Here is a 19,318-nt window from a genome sequence, read left to right on the forward strand (position 1 = left end):
TCAGTTTTACTGGTTGCACAGGTGTAATAATTACAATAGTTTACATTTGCTCAGTGGTTTGGCTGAGACAGGTGTGGAGCCTTCGTTCGTACACCTGTGCATATCCTGACAGCATAAACATTTGAATTCATTACCCTGCAATGACGCGTTAAAATGTATAATTATACAGTCATGAGTGGACGGATATTTCTAAAGATACTAACATCTGTAAATTAGCATCACTAGTAAAGAAACTTGTCCACCGCAAAATAATATCAACCCCAAAAAATACAAAGTGCATTCCAGTCCATTGTATTTTTTGCACATTGCTTTGTTAGTTTACTCCGGTTTTAGACATTAAACGTTGGCGAAGCCAGGAAGTGTTGTCAGATAGAACCGCAGCGCCCTCTCGTGGCTTCATGCTCGCGTTACAACTGGCGCTCGTGCTGCGTTCAAGATACAGAGGCGGCTGTCTCGTGCGAATGTACCGCGACGACGATTAATTCACCGAGCCCTCCGCCAAAAAAATAAGTTAGTGGGTCTCATTACCAGCAGTGCACTCTTAGTGAGCCGATGATGGCGTCACACGCAGAAACGAGTCCTCAGTGGAAAACAACGATCATAGTGAGCTCGTCTCTGCAGGTAGGTGTTCAGGTTCACTCTTCAGCTGTCACACAGTTGGAGATTGCTCTCAGGTGTGAAGACTATGACATATGGGTTTGCTATAGAGTTAGAAACTCCCTTTTTTGTGGCAGTTGGAAAATGTAGCAGCCACTCAATAGATTACCAATGTTTGTTTGTTTTGTCTGCCATTGAATCAAACCCAGCAGCCACCTGCACGTGTCACCAGCAGTCGGGCCGCTGATGCTACTTCCCGACCTTGGTGTGCTAGCTATCTAATTTAGCTAGCTTAAAGCTAGAACACAACTACACGCTAAGTGTGCGCTCGAATAACGGAGTGAAACGTTATTCGTTCAACTTTGTCTAATTATCTTTATTTGTTTTTCAGAACCATGACACAAACAGGATGTTAAGCGCACAGCAGCACCGAATCCGCTTTTCAGACAGCATTGAGTCTGGAGCCTTTATTTTCCCTCTGTCAGGTACAGCTGCTGTTAGACAACCACGTTACAACATGAGCTCTGCTCTCACACACACACACAGCAGCGCCTCCATGGGCTGCTATTGGACCCTTACCTGATCTATAAAGCGCACCACAACTGCAACAACAGTGCCTCACAGTCAACAAGTAATATGTTGTGTTTAGGGGAATAAGGTGGACCGCTTGTAACTTATTTGTCTAGGCACTGCATTTCTGTTGGTTGACCCCCAAGACCTCCTGGAGCATTTTGAGGAGTCCGGACTCATTGAGAGGATAAAGACTTTTATGCAAGTACACAGGAACAGCTTCCTGCTCCTGTATGCGCCCTTTAATGGGAAAAAGGAATTGGAAGTCTTATCGGTGATTCAACACAGGTACTTCCGCAAGTTCTCAACCTGGCAGAGTGTGACCCTCTTGTTTTGTTAATATTGTTATGGTAACATTATGATACTGAGATTCATATTGTTTTTATTTTTCAGATTCTTTGGCAGCAGTCTCAGGATCCTCCCTGTGCGAAACAACGCAGAGCTTGTGAAAGGAATGTTGACTATTGCCAAGGTAAAGATACAGGCAGAGTTATGTGGTGGCGCTTGATGATAATCGAGACATGCTGCTGTTCCCTCGTGAGACTGTGAAGTTAGCCGCGGCTCCTCTGTCTGCAGGCTACCAGTAAGCCGCATGTAGACCGTATCCGCGATCGGATGTCTCTGGCTCGGGCTCACGTCATCGAAAGCAGTCCAGTGTGGGAGATGCTGAGAGACATTCTCTGAAGCTCAGCGTGTGATCCAGCATGTTCACACAATTAACACGTCTGTTGTTTTATTTGATGCTAAAGTACAAGTGTTACTTGGTAAATATGCAAAAGCAAATTTAAAAATATGTTTCAATATATCAGCACAGTTTGTTCTATTTTTCTTTTACATTGTTTCATAAAAAATGTATCGTTTGTTTTTTGTCCTGCATGTTTTTTCAGTCAAACAGAAATAAAACTGTGTTTGAAAATATCCCGGCAGTCTGAAGTGACACCTGGATTCAGTTCTTCCGCTTTTCCTCCGTGATCTCCTCGATACGCACTATAAGGCTCTCCATCAGGTCAAAGGTCACCAAAGCACTCTGCAGCACCTGTGGGGCACATGGCTACAGTCAGCTTGCTGATCCTAAAATCCAAACGCCAATTCAAAGGAGAGGAAGTGTCTTCACCTGGTGCTGGACCTCTGGGGACATATCGGACACTTCCTCATGCGTCACCGCCATGCTTTTTAATACTCTGGTGGATCTGGCAGCCTCTCTGGCTTCTGGAGAGGAAAATGGAGACAGTTCACAGCATGAAAAGGTTATTTCAATGTTTAGTTGCACAGATTAGCAGCTAACGCCGACCTTTTGCTCTCAGCTTTTGATCCCCCCTCAGTGCCTTCAGTTCAGAGGAGTAGTGTCTTCTTGATCTGCCGATGCACACGCGCAGCATTTTCAGGTATTCCTCTTTGATCCCGCTCAGCTCTTCCCACACATCTGTCTGAGGAGGTGGGGGGGGGGGGAGAGCAGAGCATCATCTTAGTGCATTAACCAGGCTGAAGAGCTGTGGAGGCATTGAATAAGTGAGACTTACAGCGCTCCTCAGTTCTTTGTCTCTGATGAGGAGGTAGCGGAGGAGATTCAGACTCTCCATTATCCTGATGGACAAACAGACGGGGCATCGCTCAGTGGCTCCAGTTCTCACAGCTACAGACCTGTTGTATGTTACCTATCGGCCCAAACGTGTCGGAGCAGGCCTGTCTGTCCAACTGTTGCTCATTTGACTGACCTGTCCATGCTGTGAAGCAAATCTGTCTGAGCACCTTTTGGCAAACTCAACACCAGTCCCAGCAATGAGAGAAACTCCGCCCCCAGGAACCCTTTGTTGGCAGCACCCGGCTGGAGGACAGGTAACAGATTTAACAAGTGAGGATAAAATCACCAGCGCAAACACAATCAAGACCACGGTCCAATACAGAGGCAGGACCTCCTAAAGCTGTACAAAAGAGGTTGTATATTCATGATTTTTCTCTTTATCTCACCTTCATAGCAAATTCCACTTGACTCCTGATGTTCTTTACGATGTAACTCTCGACTCCTGCATGGTTGCTGGTTTTTAACATGCACCTGCAACACAAGACTTTAGTTAATAGACTTCAGATGAGATGTCGCTGCAGCGAGAATACAGCGAAGAGAAACAACATCAGTTGAAATACAGTTAAAGATGAACACGTGCAGCAGCGGAGCAGAATAAAATGTATCGATCTGCCCTCAAATGGGTGTAAACATACAGCTGTTTAAACCAGGGGTAATGTTCAAATGAGTTATCAGTATGAATTAGATGAACATAAATCTATAGTCGCTTCTGAATACATTTGACAGTGAAATAAAATCACATGTGAATTTAAATCATATGCAATACATTGTATTCCAGCGATCTAGTCCACAGTGATCGTGCACCCGTATAAAAGCATCCGCTGTCTGTGCTGTTGACACAAGCGTTTGGGTCGGTATTCTCCTCCCTCCTCCTCCTCTCACCTGAAGAACTTGTGCTTCGCTTCATCGTCTAATTTGTCGATGAAGAGTTGGAAAACCTGTAGTCCGGAATCCCTCTGGGGACAGAAGAGACAAGGCAACAACATGGTGCGTTTTACACACCAACAGATGTAGAATACGTCTTTCTCATCAAGCGTATAACTCTACTCACCAAATGCTGCATTGGGCAGTCGGTAAGAACCTGCCTCAGATTCTGTGAATGACAGCGCACAGCAAGATTCATTTCAATCAGCTACTTCTGTACATCAGCATCCCGGCTTAGTTGTGTTTTATTCAAAATATTACCAGATTTAACAAGAAGCTTAATCCTACAACAGATCTACGGTTTAAATAACGTCAACCAGTCTCATGTCTCATCAAAGTAAGTGTGCAGTCGAACATCCTACCAGACCCCTGCAGAAGAAAATGGTCATTTTAATGGTGCGTTTGTTGCTGCTTTTAGGAGGCTGGTGGCTTGCTTGTCTTACCTGTGGCACGCTGTAGAAGCTCTTCAGTTCCAGCAGACTCACTGGGAGGCTGTTGTCCTGCACACTCTCCAAGCTCTTTGCATACAGCGCCTGTGTGGAAAACACACAATTATGCCCCCAAAAAAACACGACCGCCGCTTTCTTACTCTGCACGTCGGCGTGGCCTTACCAGTCCTTTGAGCAAGTGCGATTCCTTTTTGCTGTCAAGGAAAGCAGATGACAGATTACACAATGAAATCATTTTAAAATGACACAAAGAGTTGACGTGGGACCTGACAGCGTACCTACTGAGCAGTTGATTGATGTAGTCCATGTTGCACTGAAGAACAAACAGAGGACTGGAACGGTACAATGTCACTCGTTAAGTAAAAACTAGCACCGTCGGTGAATGTGCATCATCAGTCAATGTGATGGCATTCAGCAGCAGCTCACCTGAATACTGCCGGGAAGCTGTGGATGCCGATGAGCTGGACGAACAGCAGGTAAGCCAGACAGGCTCTTGACTCCTTGGACTGACTGCTGCTGTTCTTCAGAGGGCTGAAGAACAGCAGCTCAGGCAGAGACTCTTGGATGGCAGGCAGCGTGACCTGCAGTGATGCACGGTGGCACCATTAAGAAACCAAATGAACGTTTGGAACACCGGCTGATGTTTTGACCGCTCTCACCAGTATCTCTGTCGCAAAGAGCCACAGGGAGGACCTTCTGTCCCGGGTCAGTTCGGCCTCGAGCAAGGGCTCCCTCAAGCTCCTCATGCAGCTGCAGGAAATCACAGCCTTTTTTTTACAAATGTCATGAGTGCTCATCCACCATTTTTATTTTAACCACGTACTAAAATGAGAAGTGGTGTTCTTAAGTCTTTCTTTACTGAAGAAAAAAGAATACAAATACACCAAAACATCGGTAAAAAGATCTCAAACAACAATCTATTAACATCCCATCACTCTGCCTTTAGGCCAACCAAAACACAGTGACAAAAACCTACAACTTGAGAAGCTCGGTCCTCAGCTCCTCATCCTCAGCGGTGGCCACGTGCTCTCCATTCCTCCCCTTCACCTCCTCCACGAACGGCTCGGCGAACCCGGCCAGGGCGCTGCAGCAGCGGCACAGGCCGTGCTCGTCGGCCTCCTCCTGCTGCCGGCTGTAAGGCACGGGCAGCCGGGACAGCTGCCTCTGCAGGCCGGTCAGAGCCGAGCCCACGCCGGCCGCCTTTCTGTCACCCAGCCGCAGCAGCACTGCTCCGCCACACAAGGTTGTTGTTGTTGTTGTTTGCATTGATGCACAGCAGGGGGAGACAGAACCCACGTTATAAAGAAAAACAACTGTTTGATCAGCAGTAAACCGCCCACGAATACACCAAGAGGGTCTTGACTTCTGCTCAGTTTATGGAGTACAAAACAAATGCAGTGTAAAACCAAAGTCCTGCAACCACACCTCCCTTCATCAAGGTTGTATTAAGCTTCTTGTTGATTGAACTTTATAGTCATTTTGGGGGCTGCACTTTTATCTGCTGGTGAATGGTTTTGCATTGTACTTAGTGTTTCTATTATTTTGTCAACCCCATTTATATCAAGGAGGGTAGGCAAAATAACAGAAACACCTCTCCTCTACCGGATAAACTGGCTACAGAGTACCTCGACTCCCACACACACATTGATTATGAGCAAATGTAATGTTTGACCTTGTATTAAGTAGTACGGTTATTGGCATAACGAGTTCCAGGTGTCATAGGACGTGCTGATGCGGCGCTTTATGTCCCTGAGGGTTGAGTATGCGTGAGCACAGTAACAGCATGGCACCGTGAGTCCTGTCACCTGTTTGAAGATGGGGAACGAGGGCTAAGACGGTCTCACAAATGGCCCCCGGATCGATGTCTTCAAGCAGCTCCAGCAAGCTGTGCAGGAGTTCATCGGGCCTGCAAGTCTGCACAACAGATTAGACTTTACATCTCGTGTGCAGGAGGCACGTCTCGCGTTCTAGATGAATAGAATGAACCTGTACCCTGGTCAGATGTGTGATGGCCGCCTGGCAGCGGTCGAGGCTCTTCTCCTTTTGAACCACTTCATTTAGAAGAGGCGCCAGGAGAACGCATCCCATACACCTCACGATCCCCTAAGTGCAAGAGACAACCATCATGTTTATTACCTTATCGTGGATTACACCGGAATTAACCGGTCATTTCCTAAAAAAAAGTGCCTGGAAAGTATGATGTCATTTGGTACGAGGGAAAATATGAATATCCTTGACAGCAAAAAAGAATTTAAACCAAAGCTAAGATGAATACATCACACATGTATTAATGTAAACGTAGTTATTAATATTGACTTTTCTTGCATTCATTAGAACATACATCATGGACATGTCGTTTGATCTCCCTCCATGACACAGCCAGGGATCTCTTCACCTGATCATCGATCATTTGAACCTCTTGGGATTGTTTCCGCCCCAGAAAGAGTACGGAAGCGTCACGAGCTTCTCAAAGTATACGCTGCACACGACTGCGTGAAGAGCGGAGAGATGAGGGACAAACCAAGGGCACTTAAGAGGAGTGCCGTATCGAAAAAGGGTTTCCAGTGGAGCGAGGAATCTGACTGAATATCTGCTTGTTTCCTCCCCGCACCTCCAGGTCAAGAGGTCGGCAGCAGACCCAGAGTCAGCAATAAGCTGGGTAGCAGGGAAGTGGCTGCTGCTGTTCGCCTCAGTGGCCGTACGGTTTATGTGCGGCCGTACGGTGTATGTGCGGCCGTACGGTTTATGTGCGGCCGTACGGTTTATGTGCGACCGTACGGTTTATGTGCGGCCGTACGGTTTATGTGCGACCGTACGGTTTATGTGCGACCGTACGGTTTATGTGCGGCCGTACGGTTTATGTGCGGCCGTACGGTGTATGTGCGGCCGTACGGTTTATGTGCGGCCGTACGGTTTATGTGCGGCCGTACGGTGTATGTGCGGCCGTACGGTGTATGTGCGGCCGTACGGTGTATGTGCGGCCGTACGGTTTATTAGTGGCCGTACGGTTTATGTGCGGCCGTACGGTTTATGTGCGGCCGTACGGTTTATGTGCGGCCGTACGGTTTATGTGCGGCCGTACGGTGTATGTGCGGCCGTACGGTTTATGTGCGGCTGTACGGTGTATGTGCGGCCGTACGGTTTATGTGCGGCCGTACGGTGTATGTGCGGCCGTACGGTTTATGTGTGGCCGTACGGTGTATGTGTGGCCGTACAGTTTATTAGTGGCCGTACGGTGTATGTGTGGCCGTACGGTTTATGTGTGGCCGTACGGTGTATGTGTGGCCGTACGGTGTATGTGTGGCCGTACGGTTTATGTGTGGCCGTACGGTGTATGTGTGGCCGTACAGTTTATTAGTGGCCGTACGGTGTATGTGTGGCCGTACAGTTTATTAGTGGCCGTACGGTGTATGTGTGGCCGTACGGTTTATGTGTGGCCGTACGGTGTATGTGTGGCCGTACGGTGTATGTGTGGCCGTACGGTTTATGTGTGGCCGTACGGTGTATGTGTGGCCGTACAGTTTATTAGTGGCCGTACGGTGTATGTGTGGCCGTACGGTGTATGTGTGGCCGTACGGTGTATGTGTGGCCGTACGGTGTATGTGTGGCCGTACGGTGTATGTGCGGCCGTACGGTTTATGTGCGGCCGTACGGTGTATGTGCGGCCGTACGGTGTATGTGCGGCCGTACGGTGTATGTGCGGCCGTACGGTGTATGTGCGGCCGTACGGTTTATTAGTGGCCGTACGGTTTATGTGCGGCCGTACGGTTTATGTGCGGCCGTACGGTTTATTAGTGGCCGTACGGTTTATGTGCGGCCGTACGGTTTATGTGCGGCCGTACGGTTTATGTGCGGCCGTACGGTTTATGTGCGGCCGTACGGTGTATGTGCGGCCGTACGGTTTATGTGTGGCCGTACGGTGTATGTGTGGCCGTACGGTTTATGTGTGGCCGTACGGTGTATGTGTGGCCGTACGGTGTATGTGTGGCCGTACGGTTTATGTGCGGCCGTACGGTGTATGTGCGGCCGTACGGTTTATGTGCGGCCGTACGGTGTATGTGCGGCCGTACGGTGTATGTGCGGCCGTACGGTTTATTAGTGGCCGTACGGTTTATGTGCGGCCGTACGGTTTATGTGCGGCCGTACGGTTTATGTGCGGCCGTACGGTGTATGTGCGGCCGTACGGTTTATGTGCGGCCGTACGGTGTATGTGCGGCCGTACGGTTTATTAGTGGCCGTACGGTGTATGTGCGGCCGTACGGTTTATGTGCGGCCGTACGGTTTATGTGTGACTGTACGGTGTATGTGTGGCTATACGGTGTATGTGTGGCCGTACGGTTTATGTGTGGCCGTACGGTTTATGTGCGGCCGTACGGTTTATGTGCGGCCGTACGGTTTATGTGCGGCCGTACGGTTTATGTGTGACTGTACGGTGTATGTGTGGCTATACGGTGTATGTGTGGCCGTACGGTTTATGTGCGGCCGTACGGTTTATGTGCGGCCGTACGGTTTATGTGCGGCCGTACGGTTTATGTGCGGCCGTACGGTTTATGTGCGGCCGTACGGTTTATGTGCGGCCGTACGGTTTATGTGCGGCCGTACGGTTTATGTGCGGCCGTACGGTTTATGTGCGGCCGTACGGTGTATGTGTGGCCGTACGGTTTATGTGTGACTGTACGGTTTATGTGCTCAGGAGGCCGCGGTGTGACTGTGTGTGCTTTTCGTGCTGTATGACAGTTTAACACTGAACCTCACTGTCACAGCGTGTGAGGTGTGAGTAGAAAGGACAGCCGGTGGAACGGACCCGTCTCTGGCGGTGGAACTACCTGGTGTTTGTCATCCTGAAGGAATTCCAGTAGTTGTGCAGCGTCCCCCCGGCTGAGACAGGCAGATCCCAACTCCTTGAACCGCTGGTAGTCCTCTGGCTTCAACTCGTCCTCTGGAGTATTTTGCTAAAACGGAGGCAGAACACCTGTTAGTTATCGCCGGTGTCGGCAGATTTGTTTCATTCTCAGCACAAACCACAAGAGACGAATACTTTAATGAAGTCGATTCTTCTCTTTTTTTTTGTACTCTGATAAGTCGTGTCAGTGAATGAGGAGGACGCCATGCGTACAATGCAGACTGCCAGCAGCTCAAAGTGGGCGTGTTATCTGATTGATTTCTTAAAAAGTGCACACAAAGGTTCCCTTCGGTTGAAGGCCACGCCCCCACTGGCATCATTATGGAAGATGATGATGATTGCCTCAGCTGACATTGTATTAAAATGATAGAATATCGTTGACTTACCCATCTGTGGATTATGTCCTTCACCTGATCTTCAGTCGCCATCAGTGTCTCCTCAGCCCTCGCAGGCAATCCTCTTATCAATACGTCTTTATTCAAGGCTCCACAATAGATGCCTTTGGCAGCTATAAGAACCGGTGTCAGCACCAGTATCTAAAGGACCAAATGTGTAGCTCTCCTGGTGATGCGAGAGAGAGAGAGAGTGAGAGAGAGACTGTCTGTAAGGAACCACAACGTAAACCTCTTATCTCCCTTTGTGCTTGACATGTAATAGGATTAAACCAGAGCACAGCAAACGTGGAACAGTCTGGAAGGATCGAGCTGAAGAACACGTTCAGTTGTGTGAAAGGAATAGTGCTGAGTGGTCACACTGAGGAAGGACCTCGGATATGTCCACACCAGGGACCCTCTGTGAATACCTTTGTCAACCTGTCCTCTGACTTTGTTTGTGCTTATCGGGCACAAGCTACTGTCCACTTGCTGGATTATTTGGGAAAATTAAAATGTTGTGTTGATATTTGAGTTAATTGTATAGACGTGCAAGTTCTTTTGTCTCTTGTCGTGAAATTGGGTCTGGGCGATAATTCAAGATGATAATTCCTCATGTGTCATTGGAATGATATTGAATGTTGAATATTGAGATATCATGCAACACACTGGCGGCTGAATCGATCATAACAAACACACACAAACTGAACTTTCTCTGTAAAACCTGACGTGACAACAGTCCTGCTGATGGTGTATCTGAATCAGACTAATCGGATTACTCTTGATGTGTGCATTGCATATAAACATAGTCAGTGCACACAGCTGGAAATATTGATTTTATATAATTATTATTGTATTATTATAATATTAATATTGTATTCCAATAGATCCTAAATGCTAAATACTGTTCCTTTGTCGAGTATTATAACTCACACAGGCGTAAAGAAGCCATGTGGTTATTTCATATAGACTGTTCATTTATTGAATTACCATAAAACAAGCTATCACGTGATGTACATCATTATCGAGATATAATATGAGCTATATCGGGATAGAAGATGTTGACCGTATGAGAACATCATGTCTGATTGTGTAACTGTCAAGTGAATGTTGCTGCACAGTACACAGCAGGAAGGCATCTTAGTGCACATTACAATGGTATGATTTTGGGGAATATGTTTTGTACTTCCTCTGAATTTTGATTTCATGACAGAGGAGACGTTTGTTTAGTCATATAACACGAGCAGCGCTGCTCTGAGCCTCATTGTGATTCCAAAGTACAGACAAATAAATGCACCTGTGGCTCGTGCTGACTTCTCTAATTCCTAATTAAATGGAGGAGCCTGTTGTACGGAGGATTAGGAATGCCTCTCCATGATTGCCTGATGACAACATATTGCTCCTCTCTGTAAGCACAAAGGCTTCAAAGGCGCGTTCGCGTGCATGTGTAATATGATAGAAGTACAATCACTGGCTTCCTGCTGCAGCTTCAGTAGAGAAGCAGCTCAAGTCCTGATTTTCGATGAATAGGGAGAGACGCGTGTTTGAACGGTCGGATTTAGCCGACATCTGCCGCTCAGGTTTGCTCTCTGTATTGCTGTGTGATGAAAGCCTTATGACAAAAGCCCCACGAGGCAAACACAGCACACCGCTGCTCACTCCATGTTTGTCCCTGATTTTGTCATTTTTAATTGTTGGCTGATGACGTTTTCTGTTGACAGTGGACGCTGGGTGCATGAAACACAAGCGTGAATAACGTCGAGGATCAGTGTGTGTTTAGAAGATTATTTGTGTCTTCTCTTTAAATTGCTGAAATACAGCCGATCATCGAACACATTAAATCAATAATTTAGTAAATATTTTGTTGTCCAGGTAAAGCTAGTTAGCCGGCCTTGAGATTCAAAAATAAAGTATTTCATGAAAAATGTCAGAGCATAATGTGCAATAAGAATTTAAAGAAAAGTGTGTCATAAAAAATGGATGATATACTTTGCCATAAAAAAAGTCATAATATAGTGTATCATAAAAATGTCACAGCAAGTATCATAAATTTGTAAAACAAATCTCATAAAAAAGCCATAGATGCCATAAAACATGTAATATAGTATCTTAGAATAATATACAGTATAGTTTGCCATAACATTGTCAAAGAAAATGTCAGTGTGCCATATAACAAATAATATAGTATCTCACAAAAATGTCGGAGCATATTATGCCATATTAATTTCATACAAATGCCATAATATATATCTTATAAAAACGGTACAGAATTTCATTCAAGATGTCACTGTGTATAGTGTGCCGTGTTAAATGAACCTGGTAAGCGATCGGTATTCAATGTTGTCGTTTGTGAGCTTCCGGTGAGGGTCACGTGATAGACACGCGACGAATCAGGGAAGGACACGTCATGACTGCTAAGAACCAATCAAGTGGTTGGGTTATATCAGTGTTTTTTCTGAAAAGCACGTTGTAACTTGTTGAAAGAAAAGTGCTGTGTAAATGAAGTTCATCACTATGATCATTGCTGCAACGTGAGCTCTCCATTGACATCAAGACAGCAGGAACTCAACACGTCTTCAGCCGCAGACTGAATACTCCTCTGTTCTGACTGCACGTGTCCCGTTAAATAATATATCACACCAAAATGAATCTTTCTCTAGTTGTTATTCTAAATGGAGCACTTGAAGCAGTTCAGCATCTCTTTTGAGGTTGTTTTTGCAAATGTTTCTTGCAATGTTTGCGTTGGATCCACACGGTTGAGTTCTCTTATTAGAAGTCTCGTTGGATAAAAGCGTCAGATAAATGGATGTAATGTTACTACACTACTAGATGTTCTGCTCAAAAAGAGAATCAGTCGTACAAAGTCATGAATAAATAAGTGTGGAGTCATAGGGCACTGCTGCAAGAACCAAGCGTCAAAGTATAAATGATAAATAAAGGTTAAATTATTAGTTGAGCTTTGTGGAACTTGCTGGATAGATTCACAGATTTGAGTTCATTATTGGATTTGTTTTGGACCAATCCAGCAACTGCAGTGAGTTTTGTTTCTAAATAAGGTAATTTAGCGTTAATGTGTCTACGGGACATATTGGTCCAGTCGTCAGAACAAATGCAAATTGTTATTTAGAGGATAAATTCCATGTTTTTAATGGTTTTCTTTTCGACGGTGACAGCAGGAAACTGACCACTGACACGGTTTATTCTCAGGTTTACCTGAATGGTGAGTGGTGGGAAGAGGTCCGAGAGGTAATTGGCTCAACCCGAGGACATGACATGGATGTGAAACTGAGGGACCGAATGCTGTCCTCACACTCCTCAAAGCTTTCACGATATATGTTCTCACTAATGTGAACGAGCTCAACAACGAACACCTTTCATTGCAATTTGGGGTTGAGCATCAGCAGGAGCCGAGGATTGAACCACCAACCTTACGGTTAAAGGACCAGCGTGTAGTATTGAGAGGCATCTAGTGGAGAGGCTGCAGATTGCTTCCAGCTGAACGTCTGCTCACCCATTCCTTTCCCAGCGTGTTGGAGAACTACAGCGGCCTTCAGGTAACGTAAAAACAACTAAAGGCCAGTGTTTGATTTGTCCGTTCTGGGCTACTGTAGAAACATGGCGCTGCAAGGACCCAACCTTTATGTATGAACACCTTATACATATAAACAATTCTTATTTTCAGGAGATTGATGAAAACATAGTTATGATATTATATTTATGTATGCTCCTTTAAAAGACAACCATGACCTTTTTATGCCATACCTGACGATAACCTTTGACACACTACACACTATAGTATGACATGGCATACTGTGAGTCAATGTCTTGATACATTTGATGACTTTCTGCTGTATTTTACTGTGTAACATGTTTTTGTAATTTATGTGTGTTCATGTGGGACGCTACTCACAGTAAGAAGCTGAGAACATAAGGCCTTCTGCACCTTGAAATGATCAGTAACAGTACTGATGCTTTAATGTTGATGTTTATAGATCTATCACCAACTATAACTTCAAATCGACCACATTTTACCACCGTATAAGAATGCAAAGAAAATGAAGTTACGAAGTAAATATCTGCATTTTTCTTTTACTTTTGTCGAACAGATTGATGGCAAATGTTTTCTCTTCGCTTTGGTTTGCTGATTAAATGAACACACAGCAGCAGCTATCGGCACACAGTGAGGCTGTTCATGTTGTTATACCGGTATCATTGTGTCAGGAGATAAAAACGCTCCAGTGTGAAATCTGAACCCACAGTCTGCTGCTTTACACCTGCAATTTATCTGCAGGCACATTTATTTGGAAGCCCCCGACTTCAGTATCCATTTCCATGAATGAATATGCTGAGCGGTCCTCGGGCCGGGTGAAGACACCGTGCAGTCTGCGTGCTGTCCAGGCATGTGGGGAGCGGTTCAGAGGCACACATGTATCTCGGGTCACTGATATCGCATCTCCATTTATATTTAATTTGCTGGACTACAACAACACAGTTCGGAGGGATGGCATTGTGTCAGCAGCTCCAGTTGAAGAGCTTACAGCACGAGTATTACTCCTTCTAAATGTCCTTTTCTCTGATGAAATGCGTATGCATGCTCACCATCTATTCCAAGTCGTTGCATCTGGACAAGAGAGAGAGTGACATTAGTTTGTTCTTTGATTGAAAGAAAGAAAAAAAAGGATTGACTGTATCATTTCAGCCGTGCAGCAGTATTTATTGATGGAGCAGTCTAGTGCACAAACAAGCAGCGATCCTATGAGAGCCAGATAAAGCCTCTCCACTTTCCCTTTCCGTCCCACATTTCCTTGGTGACCTCTTAGAGAGCGAGAGGCTCTAAGTGAACTATTTATCCAGCCGGCTCCCCCCGGAGGCCTCCGCAGACTGCTGCAAGCTCTCCTGTCTGCCCCCAAAACCCTCCCGGGCCCCGCTGTGCTTGTCAGGGAAAAGCACGGTGTTTAAGGGGCCCCTCCCACGGGCCCTGCTTTCAGCTCCACTGCATGCTTTCTGAGCCGGGTATATTTTTATATCGTTCAGATTTGCTTCGTGATCGCTGGCTTTACTATTTGATTTCAAGGATCTCAAATGAATTCCAAATCACACCGAAGATATATTTTATTCAAGGAAGCAGTCACAGAAAGAACAATGGACGATATTTCATCATTCAAGCCATCCGAGTCTTAAGCATGTGTTTATTTCCAGAAGCAGTGGAAGTATTCAGATTCCCACACTATGTACATACCCTATATCTGCATTCAATAATGTACTTAAAGGACCAGTGTGTAGGATTAAGTGGAATATAATATTCATAACTTTGTTTTCATTGGTGTGTCATCACCTGGAACGAACGAGCGTTGTGTTTTCTTCAGCTTAGAATGAGCCCTTCATATCTACAGTATGTCTACGTTCCTTCAGTAGCCCAGAACGCACAAATCAAACACTGACACTCGAGAGGGATTTTCATGTTTTTGTGTCACCTGAAAGCCACCGTAGTTCTCCGAGACGCTTGGAAAAGGGAGGGCTCCTACACACTTCTTCTGTGGAGGTCAATTTGCATTTGTCTTTCTTTTTCTTCTTCTCTCACCGACGGTGCTGGTCTGGAAGTGGAGTCGAGAATATCTTTCTATGTTTCGGGGGAGAGGGACACCCCAGTGAACTGAGAGCTAATGGAGATGGTGGTGTCACAAGGGAAAATCTTGACCTTCGCCCCTTTTTGTAAAAGCTTTGCCCCTCTACAGCAAACAATGGCAGGGAGGGGCTGTGCGGGTGCAGTCTGAGTGTGTGAGCACGCATCTTTCAACATGGCGTACAGCTGCTTTATGCACCAGTGTACCGTGAGGTGAAAGCTCCCCAGGTGAGACAAAGGCCCAGGCCGGCCGGACGCCGCCGTGTTTCCTGAGCTGCAGCATCTGTCTGGCATCGAGCACCACTGGGGGGGGGGGGGGGCTACAAATCCATACTGCCTGGACCATGCAGAATCCACCACGGCCTTGCTCAACCTTTTGTATATCGTCATTTTGATGACAAGTCCCTGTGTGGAGTTGTTCCCAATCAATATACACAGAGCGAACGCCTCAATAGACACAGATAGCCGCTGCTTGCTCTCGCTGTATCTCTGGGCTGTGGAGACTGACACCCTGTCTGACTCGGATCAATAAGTGGCGCGTGGCACGGGTGCACATGCTCGGCCCTGCCCACTCTGCTATCGCACACTGGGTTTGGTTTTTCCCCCGGCAGCTTTTGGGGGAAAACTGCCCAGCAACTCCCCAAGGTGGACGAATCGGAGATGTTACATGTGAACTGGCTGTCAAAACGATTTTGTCATCTCCCCTTGTCTCCGGTGTTTAAAGATGCTGACACACTGTGTTTGGGGTACCAATGTCTTGTTTGGAAGTGATGGAGGCTTTTAGCCTTTTTTTTTTTTTTTCCTCTGAACTCCTTTTATCCGTTTAAGTGTTCACTCGAGTGTTAGAGTTTCTATTCCACCTGCTACAGACGTCTCCTGGCACATGTTGCCCACTCACAGCTTCCTTTCAGGTCACCTGATCCGGACCCTTCTTTGAATTTACAGACTTGACAACTTTATGTGGAATCTTTTCTTTCACTGCTACTTATGAAGGTCAACATTTGTTTTTCCAGATAATATATTATTAATAACTTCCAATTTATGGATTTTCTGATGACTTAACGTACTGTAATTTCAATTTCGGTAAATATCCTAAAAACGTTTATAGACATTTTTTTGACGCAACTAATCACGAATCCTCTTATCTTCGTTTCAGATGATGTTAAGTGAGTGTTACCAGTGGGCAGACGGTTCTGAGGAAAGATACAACAGCGAGTAAAGAAGGCCAGATCAGATTCAGCTTGGGGTCATTAATGTTTCAGAGGATGCCAGAGGGAGAATGGGAGAGTCACTGCACTGCCGGGATCCATTTCCTTTGACCGTGGCTTTGTCATTTTGGATCAAGCCCACCCAACGCAGGCCTGTTGTAAAGTGGCTCGTCTCTAATGGAGTGATTGGCAACATACTGGCACGTGATGAAAAGATTCAGAGATATCGGGGGTTAATGTTTTTGCCTTGAAGACACGTGCATTTTGACAAATGAATCTTTTATTCCCACAGAACAGAAGAAAGGAAAAAGGAAAACACCTTTTCTCCTGCAGGATTTTTTCAACAAAGACAACATATAAATAATTATTTACACCACTTTCTCGCTTCACCCCAGCCATGGCCCGGTGGAAACCTCTGGGGCTGTGGAAGTACTTTTCCATCCTACTCCTCTATGCTGGGATCCCCACAATGTCATTACTGTGCTTTGATCCTGCTGCAGTCTGACACATGACCACACAGACCCCTGAATGGGCATTAGTGCAGGCTTCAGCAAACCCAACATCTCCCAGCACTGCCACTGCTCAAATCATTCATTAAATCAGAACACAAAAAGTAACTTTACTTGAATGCCTCAGCATAAATATTTGATGGCGGCTGAGAATAAATCTTTGTCGTTTTGTTCTCCTTCCCTCTGGCTCCTCTTATAGATCTTCATCGCCTCGCTCTCTCTCTCTTTCTCTCTCGCTCTGCTGTTTTGGATACAGGCACATGCTGGGCTTGGTCATTTTGTGAAACAGATCTTATGAATTTTTTAGAAAGATTCAAAGCTGCAAATCAGGCCTGGTTAAAAGGCTGTATCACAAAGTGACACGTTCTGCTGCCACGCTCGCTCACAACTCACGTGCTTCCTGCAAAGACAATATAGGACACGCTAAACGGTTACTGCTGCTTTCACATGTTGGCTACACAACGGCGGGTTGTGCTGTACATGGTTTGTTTAGTTCTGCATACTCCCTATATGAAGTATTATTGACTTATTCATTCACCAGAACGCAATCAAAATCGGTTTTTTTTGACACCGGTGAACAGAAAAAGTGAAACGGATTCCTACAAATTGATTTAGATCAATGACAAATACAAAATGCATGTGTGCATAAGTATTCACCTGCTGCAAGTCAGTTTGGCACGCATGCTCCTTCGGCAGCTCGGATAAACCTCGGGTCTGTGTGGATACGGTTTGCACATCTGGACACTGGATTCTTCTTCTCTGTGTAAAACTGCTCCAGCTCAGTCAGTTTGCATGGGGGATCAGGAGTGAGCAGCCTGTTCAAGTCCAGCCACTAATCATCGATTGAACTGAGATCTGGACTCTGATGTGATTCGGCCGCTGCAGGACAATAACATAGATGTGTGGTTCTTGAGAGCGGCCAGATTCACAGCATGTCACACTCTTTCCATTTCTTAATGCCTGATTTAACTCCGGGCAATGTTCAGTGTTTCTTTGTCTTTTGCCACAATATCAACTCCCCGAAAGTTGGACCCTCCAGATATACAGGTGTATGATGGCTACACACATGATGGACACAAAGTGTAAGATGTGTCGATGGCTTTGTTTTCACTTTGACATTATAGCCGGTCTTTTTCTGTTGATCGGAGCCAGAAAGTCACATTAAGTAGACTTTGATTTAATAAACAATCAAATATGAAAACTTCAGATGAGGGTGAATACTTGTTGCAGCCACAGCGAGTACTTTGTAACTTAGACTTGTGAGTGGGAGGATAATCGACATCAGCACAACATTGAGTGTTCTTTGAAGTTGTTTTGCTGAGTTCCACACTGTTTAAGGCTCGGTATCATTTGTGAATTTTCCAAGAGAAGTAGATACAAAACCTCACTTTTAGTATTGATATTAAAATGATTATTTTCAATAACCTGACTTTGAGATGTATAATCATGTCCAAAACCCCTTCTCATTTCATAAAAGAAGCCTCTGATGAAGTAAACAAAGGGAAAATCTGAGCAGGAATTTTGTTCCAACCTCGATATGTGACGTTTTCTTTTAATATTCAAGTTTCCATCGCTACCAAAAAAGTATTGAGGTTCAATCTCCAGCCCTTTTTTTTCTAATATTTTACTGCACAACTAAGAGCACAGTCTTATTCTCAAATTAACATCTGTCAGTGGATTTGTGGATGGATCTCACAGCTTTACACTCCACACGTCCAATACCCAGCGATGTGAAAGCTTTTACGAGTGAACAAGAATATCAAACTGCACACTAAAAGGCTGCAAAACTCTCAATCTTGTCACTTGTGTTCAGAAGATTTCCTTTCCGTGTGTTTTCGTTCCCCTCAAGAGAAGGGAATCCTTTGTTATCGGGCCTTTCAGCCGGAGCAGATTCCGTTTAATGTCACCTTCAGGATTCATATGTTATTAGACATGACTTTGGATAAAAGATGAAACACACACACACACAAGGTAACTGAGCGGCGGCAGAGCAGCCTTTTTTATTCCTGAGTGACAGCTCACATCCAAATTGTCTCGTGATATGTAATGCTAAATGAACCGGATAAACATGTCTTTAAATGAGCGGACAGCCTTGGCACCACTCTTTCATCAATGCTGTGGGTCCCCCCCCCCCCCCCCTCACACACCACCACCAGTCCCCCATGGACTCATGCTCATTCATTCAGGGCCCCCAGACCCTCAGACCAGAGCCCGGCTAATGGAAAGCTTTCAAGGCGGCTGGAGAGAAAAGAAATGTCGGCACTCATTGGGCCTCCATCATCTTTGTGTGTGTGGTCGTGGCTTTAGAATCACACACGCACAAACACCTTGGGACACGCCATTATAAACAGGCCCCAAAACTGAAAACAACAAGACTGTTCACCATCTCCCCCCTCCACACACACACACACACACACACACACACACACACACACACACACACACACACACACACACACACACACACACACACACTCATTGGCCTGCATGTATGTGTCAGATCATATTGAGCTAAAAGTATCATTGTTATAAACGCTCGTAGAAGGAGTTACATTTATAGAGCACATTTCTAAACAAACGTT

General features: G+C 45.6%; 1 protein-coding gene and 1 pseudogene across 2 annotated transcripts; one reads left to right on the top strand and one right to left on the bottom strand.

The window, feature by feature from the left end:
• Window positions 1–555: 555 nt before the first annotated feature.
• On the top strand, window positions 556–1,851 carry cUnh1orf146 (chromosome Un C1orf146 homolog; the record flags this gene model as incomplete). Its single annotated transcript, XM_079267228.1, has 5 exons — window positions 556–621; window positions 989–1,082; window positions 1,284–1,455; window positions 1,561–1,639; window positions 1,744–1,851. The coding sequence occupies 5 exons, from the start codon at window positions 556–558 to the stop codon at window positions 1,849–1,851; spliced, it is 519 nt and encodes a 172-aa protein (XP_079123354.1).
• Window positions 1,852–2,100: 249 nt separating this feature from the next.
• Window positions 2,101–9,453, bottom strand: LOC306776291 (glomulin-like; annotated as a pseudogene). Its single transcript, XR_013773154.1, has 17 exons — window positions 9,412–9,453; window positions 8,949–9,074; window positions 6,115–6,225; window positions 5,928–6,036; window positions 5,099–5,348; window positions 4,782–4,872; window positions 4,549–4,703; window positions 4,401–4,454; window positions 4,286–4,316; window positions 4,117–4,206; window positions 3,801–3,842; window positions 3,632–3,705; window positions 3,136–3,220; window positions 2,883–2,992; window positions 2,459–2,751; window positions 2,282–2,376; window positions 2,101–2,203 (listed from the first exon to the last, which is right to left on the bottom strand). The product of XR_013773154.1 is annotated as a glomulin-like (transcript).
• Window positions 9,454–19,318: the final 9,865 nt, after the last annotated feature.

Source organism: Melanostigma gelatinosum (assembly GCF_949748355.1).
Source record: "Melanostigma gelatinosum genome assembly, chromosome: 4".
NCBI lineage: Eukaryota > Metazoa > Chordata > Actinopteri > Perciformes > Zoarcidae > Melanostigma > Melanostigma gelatinosum.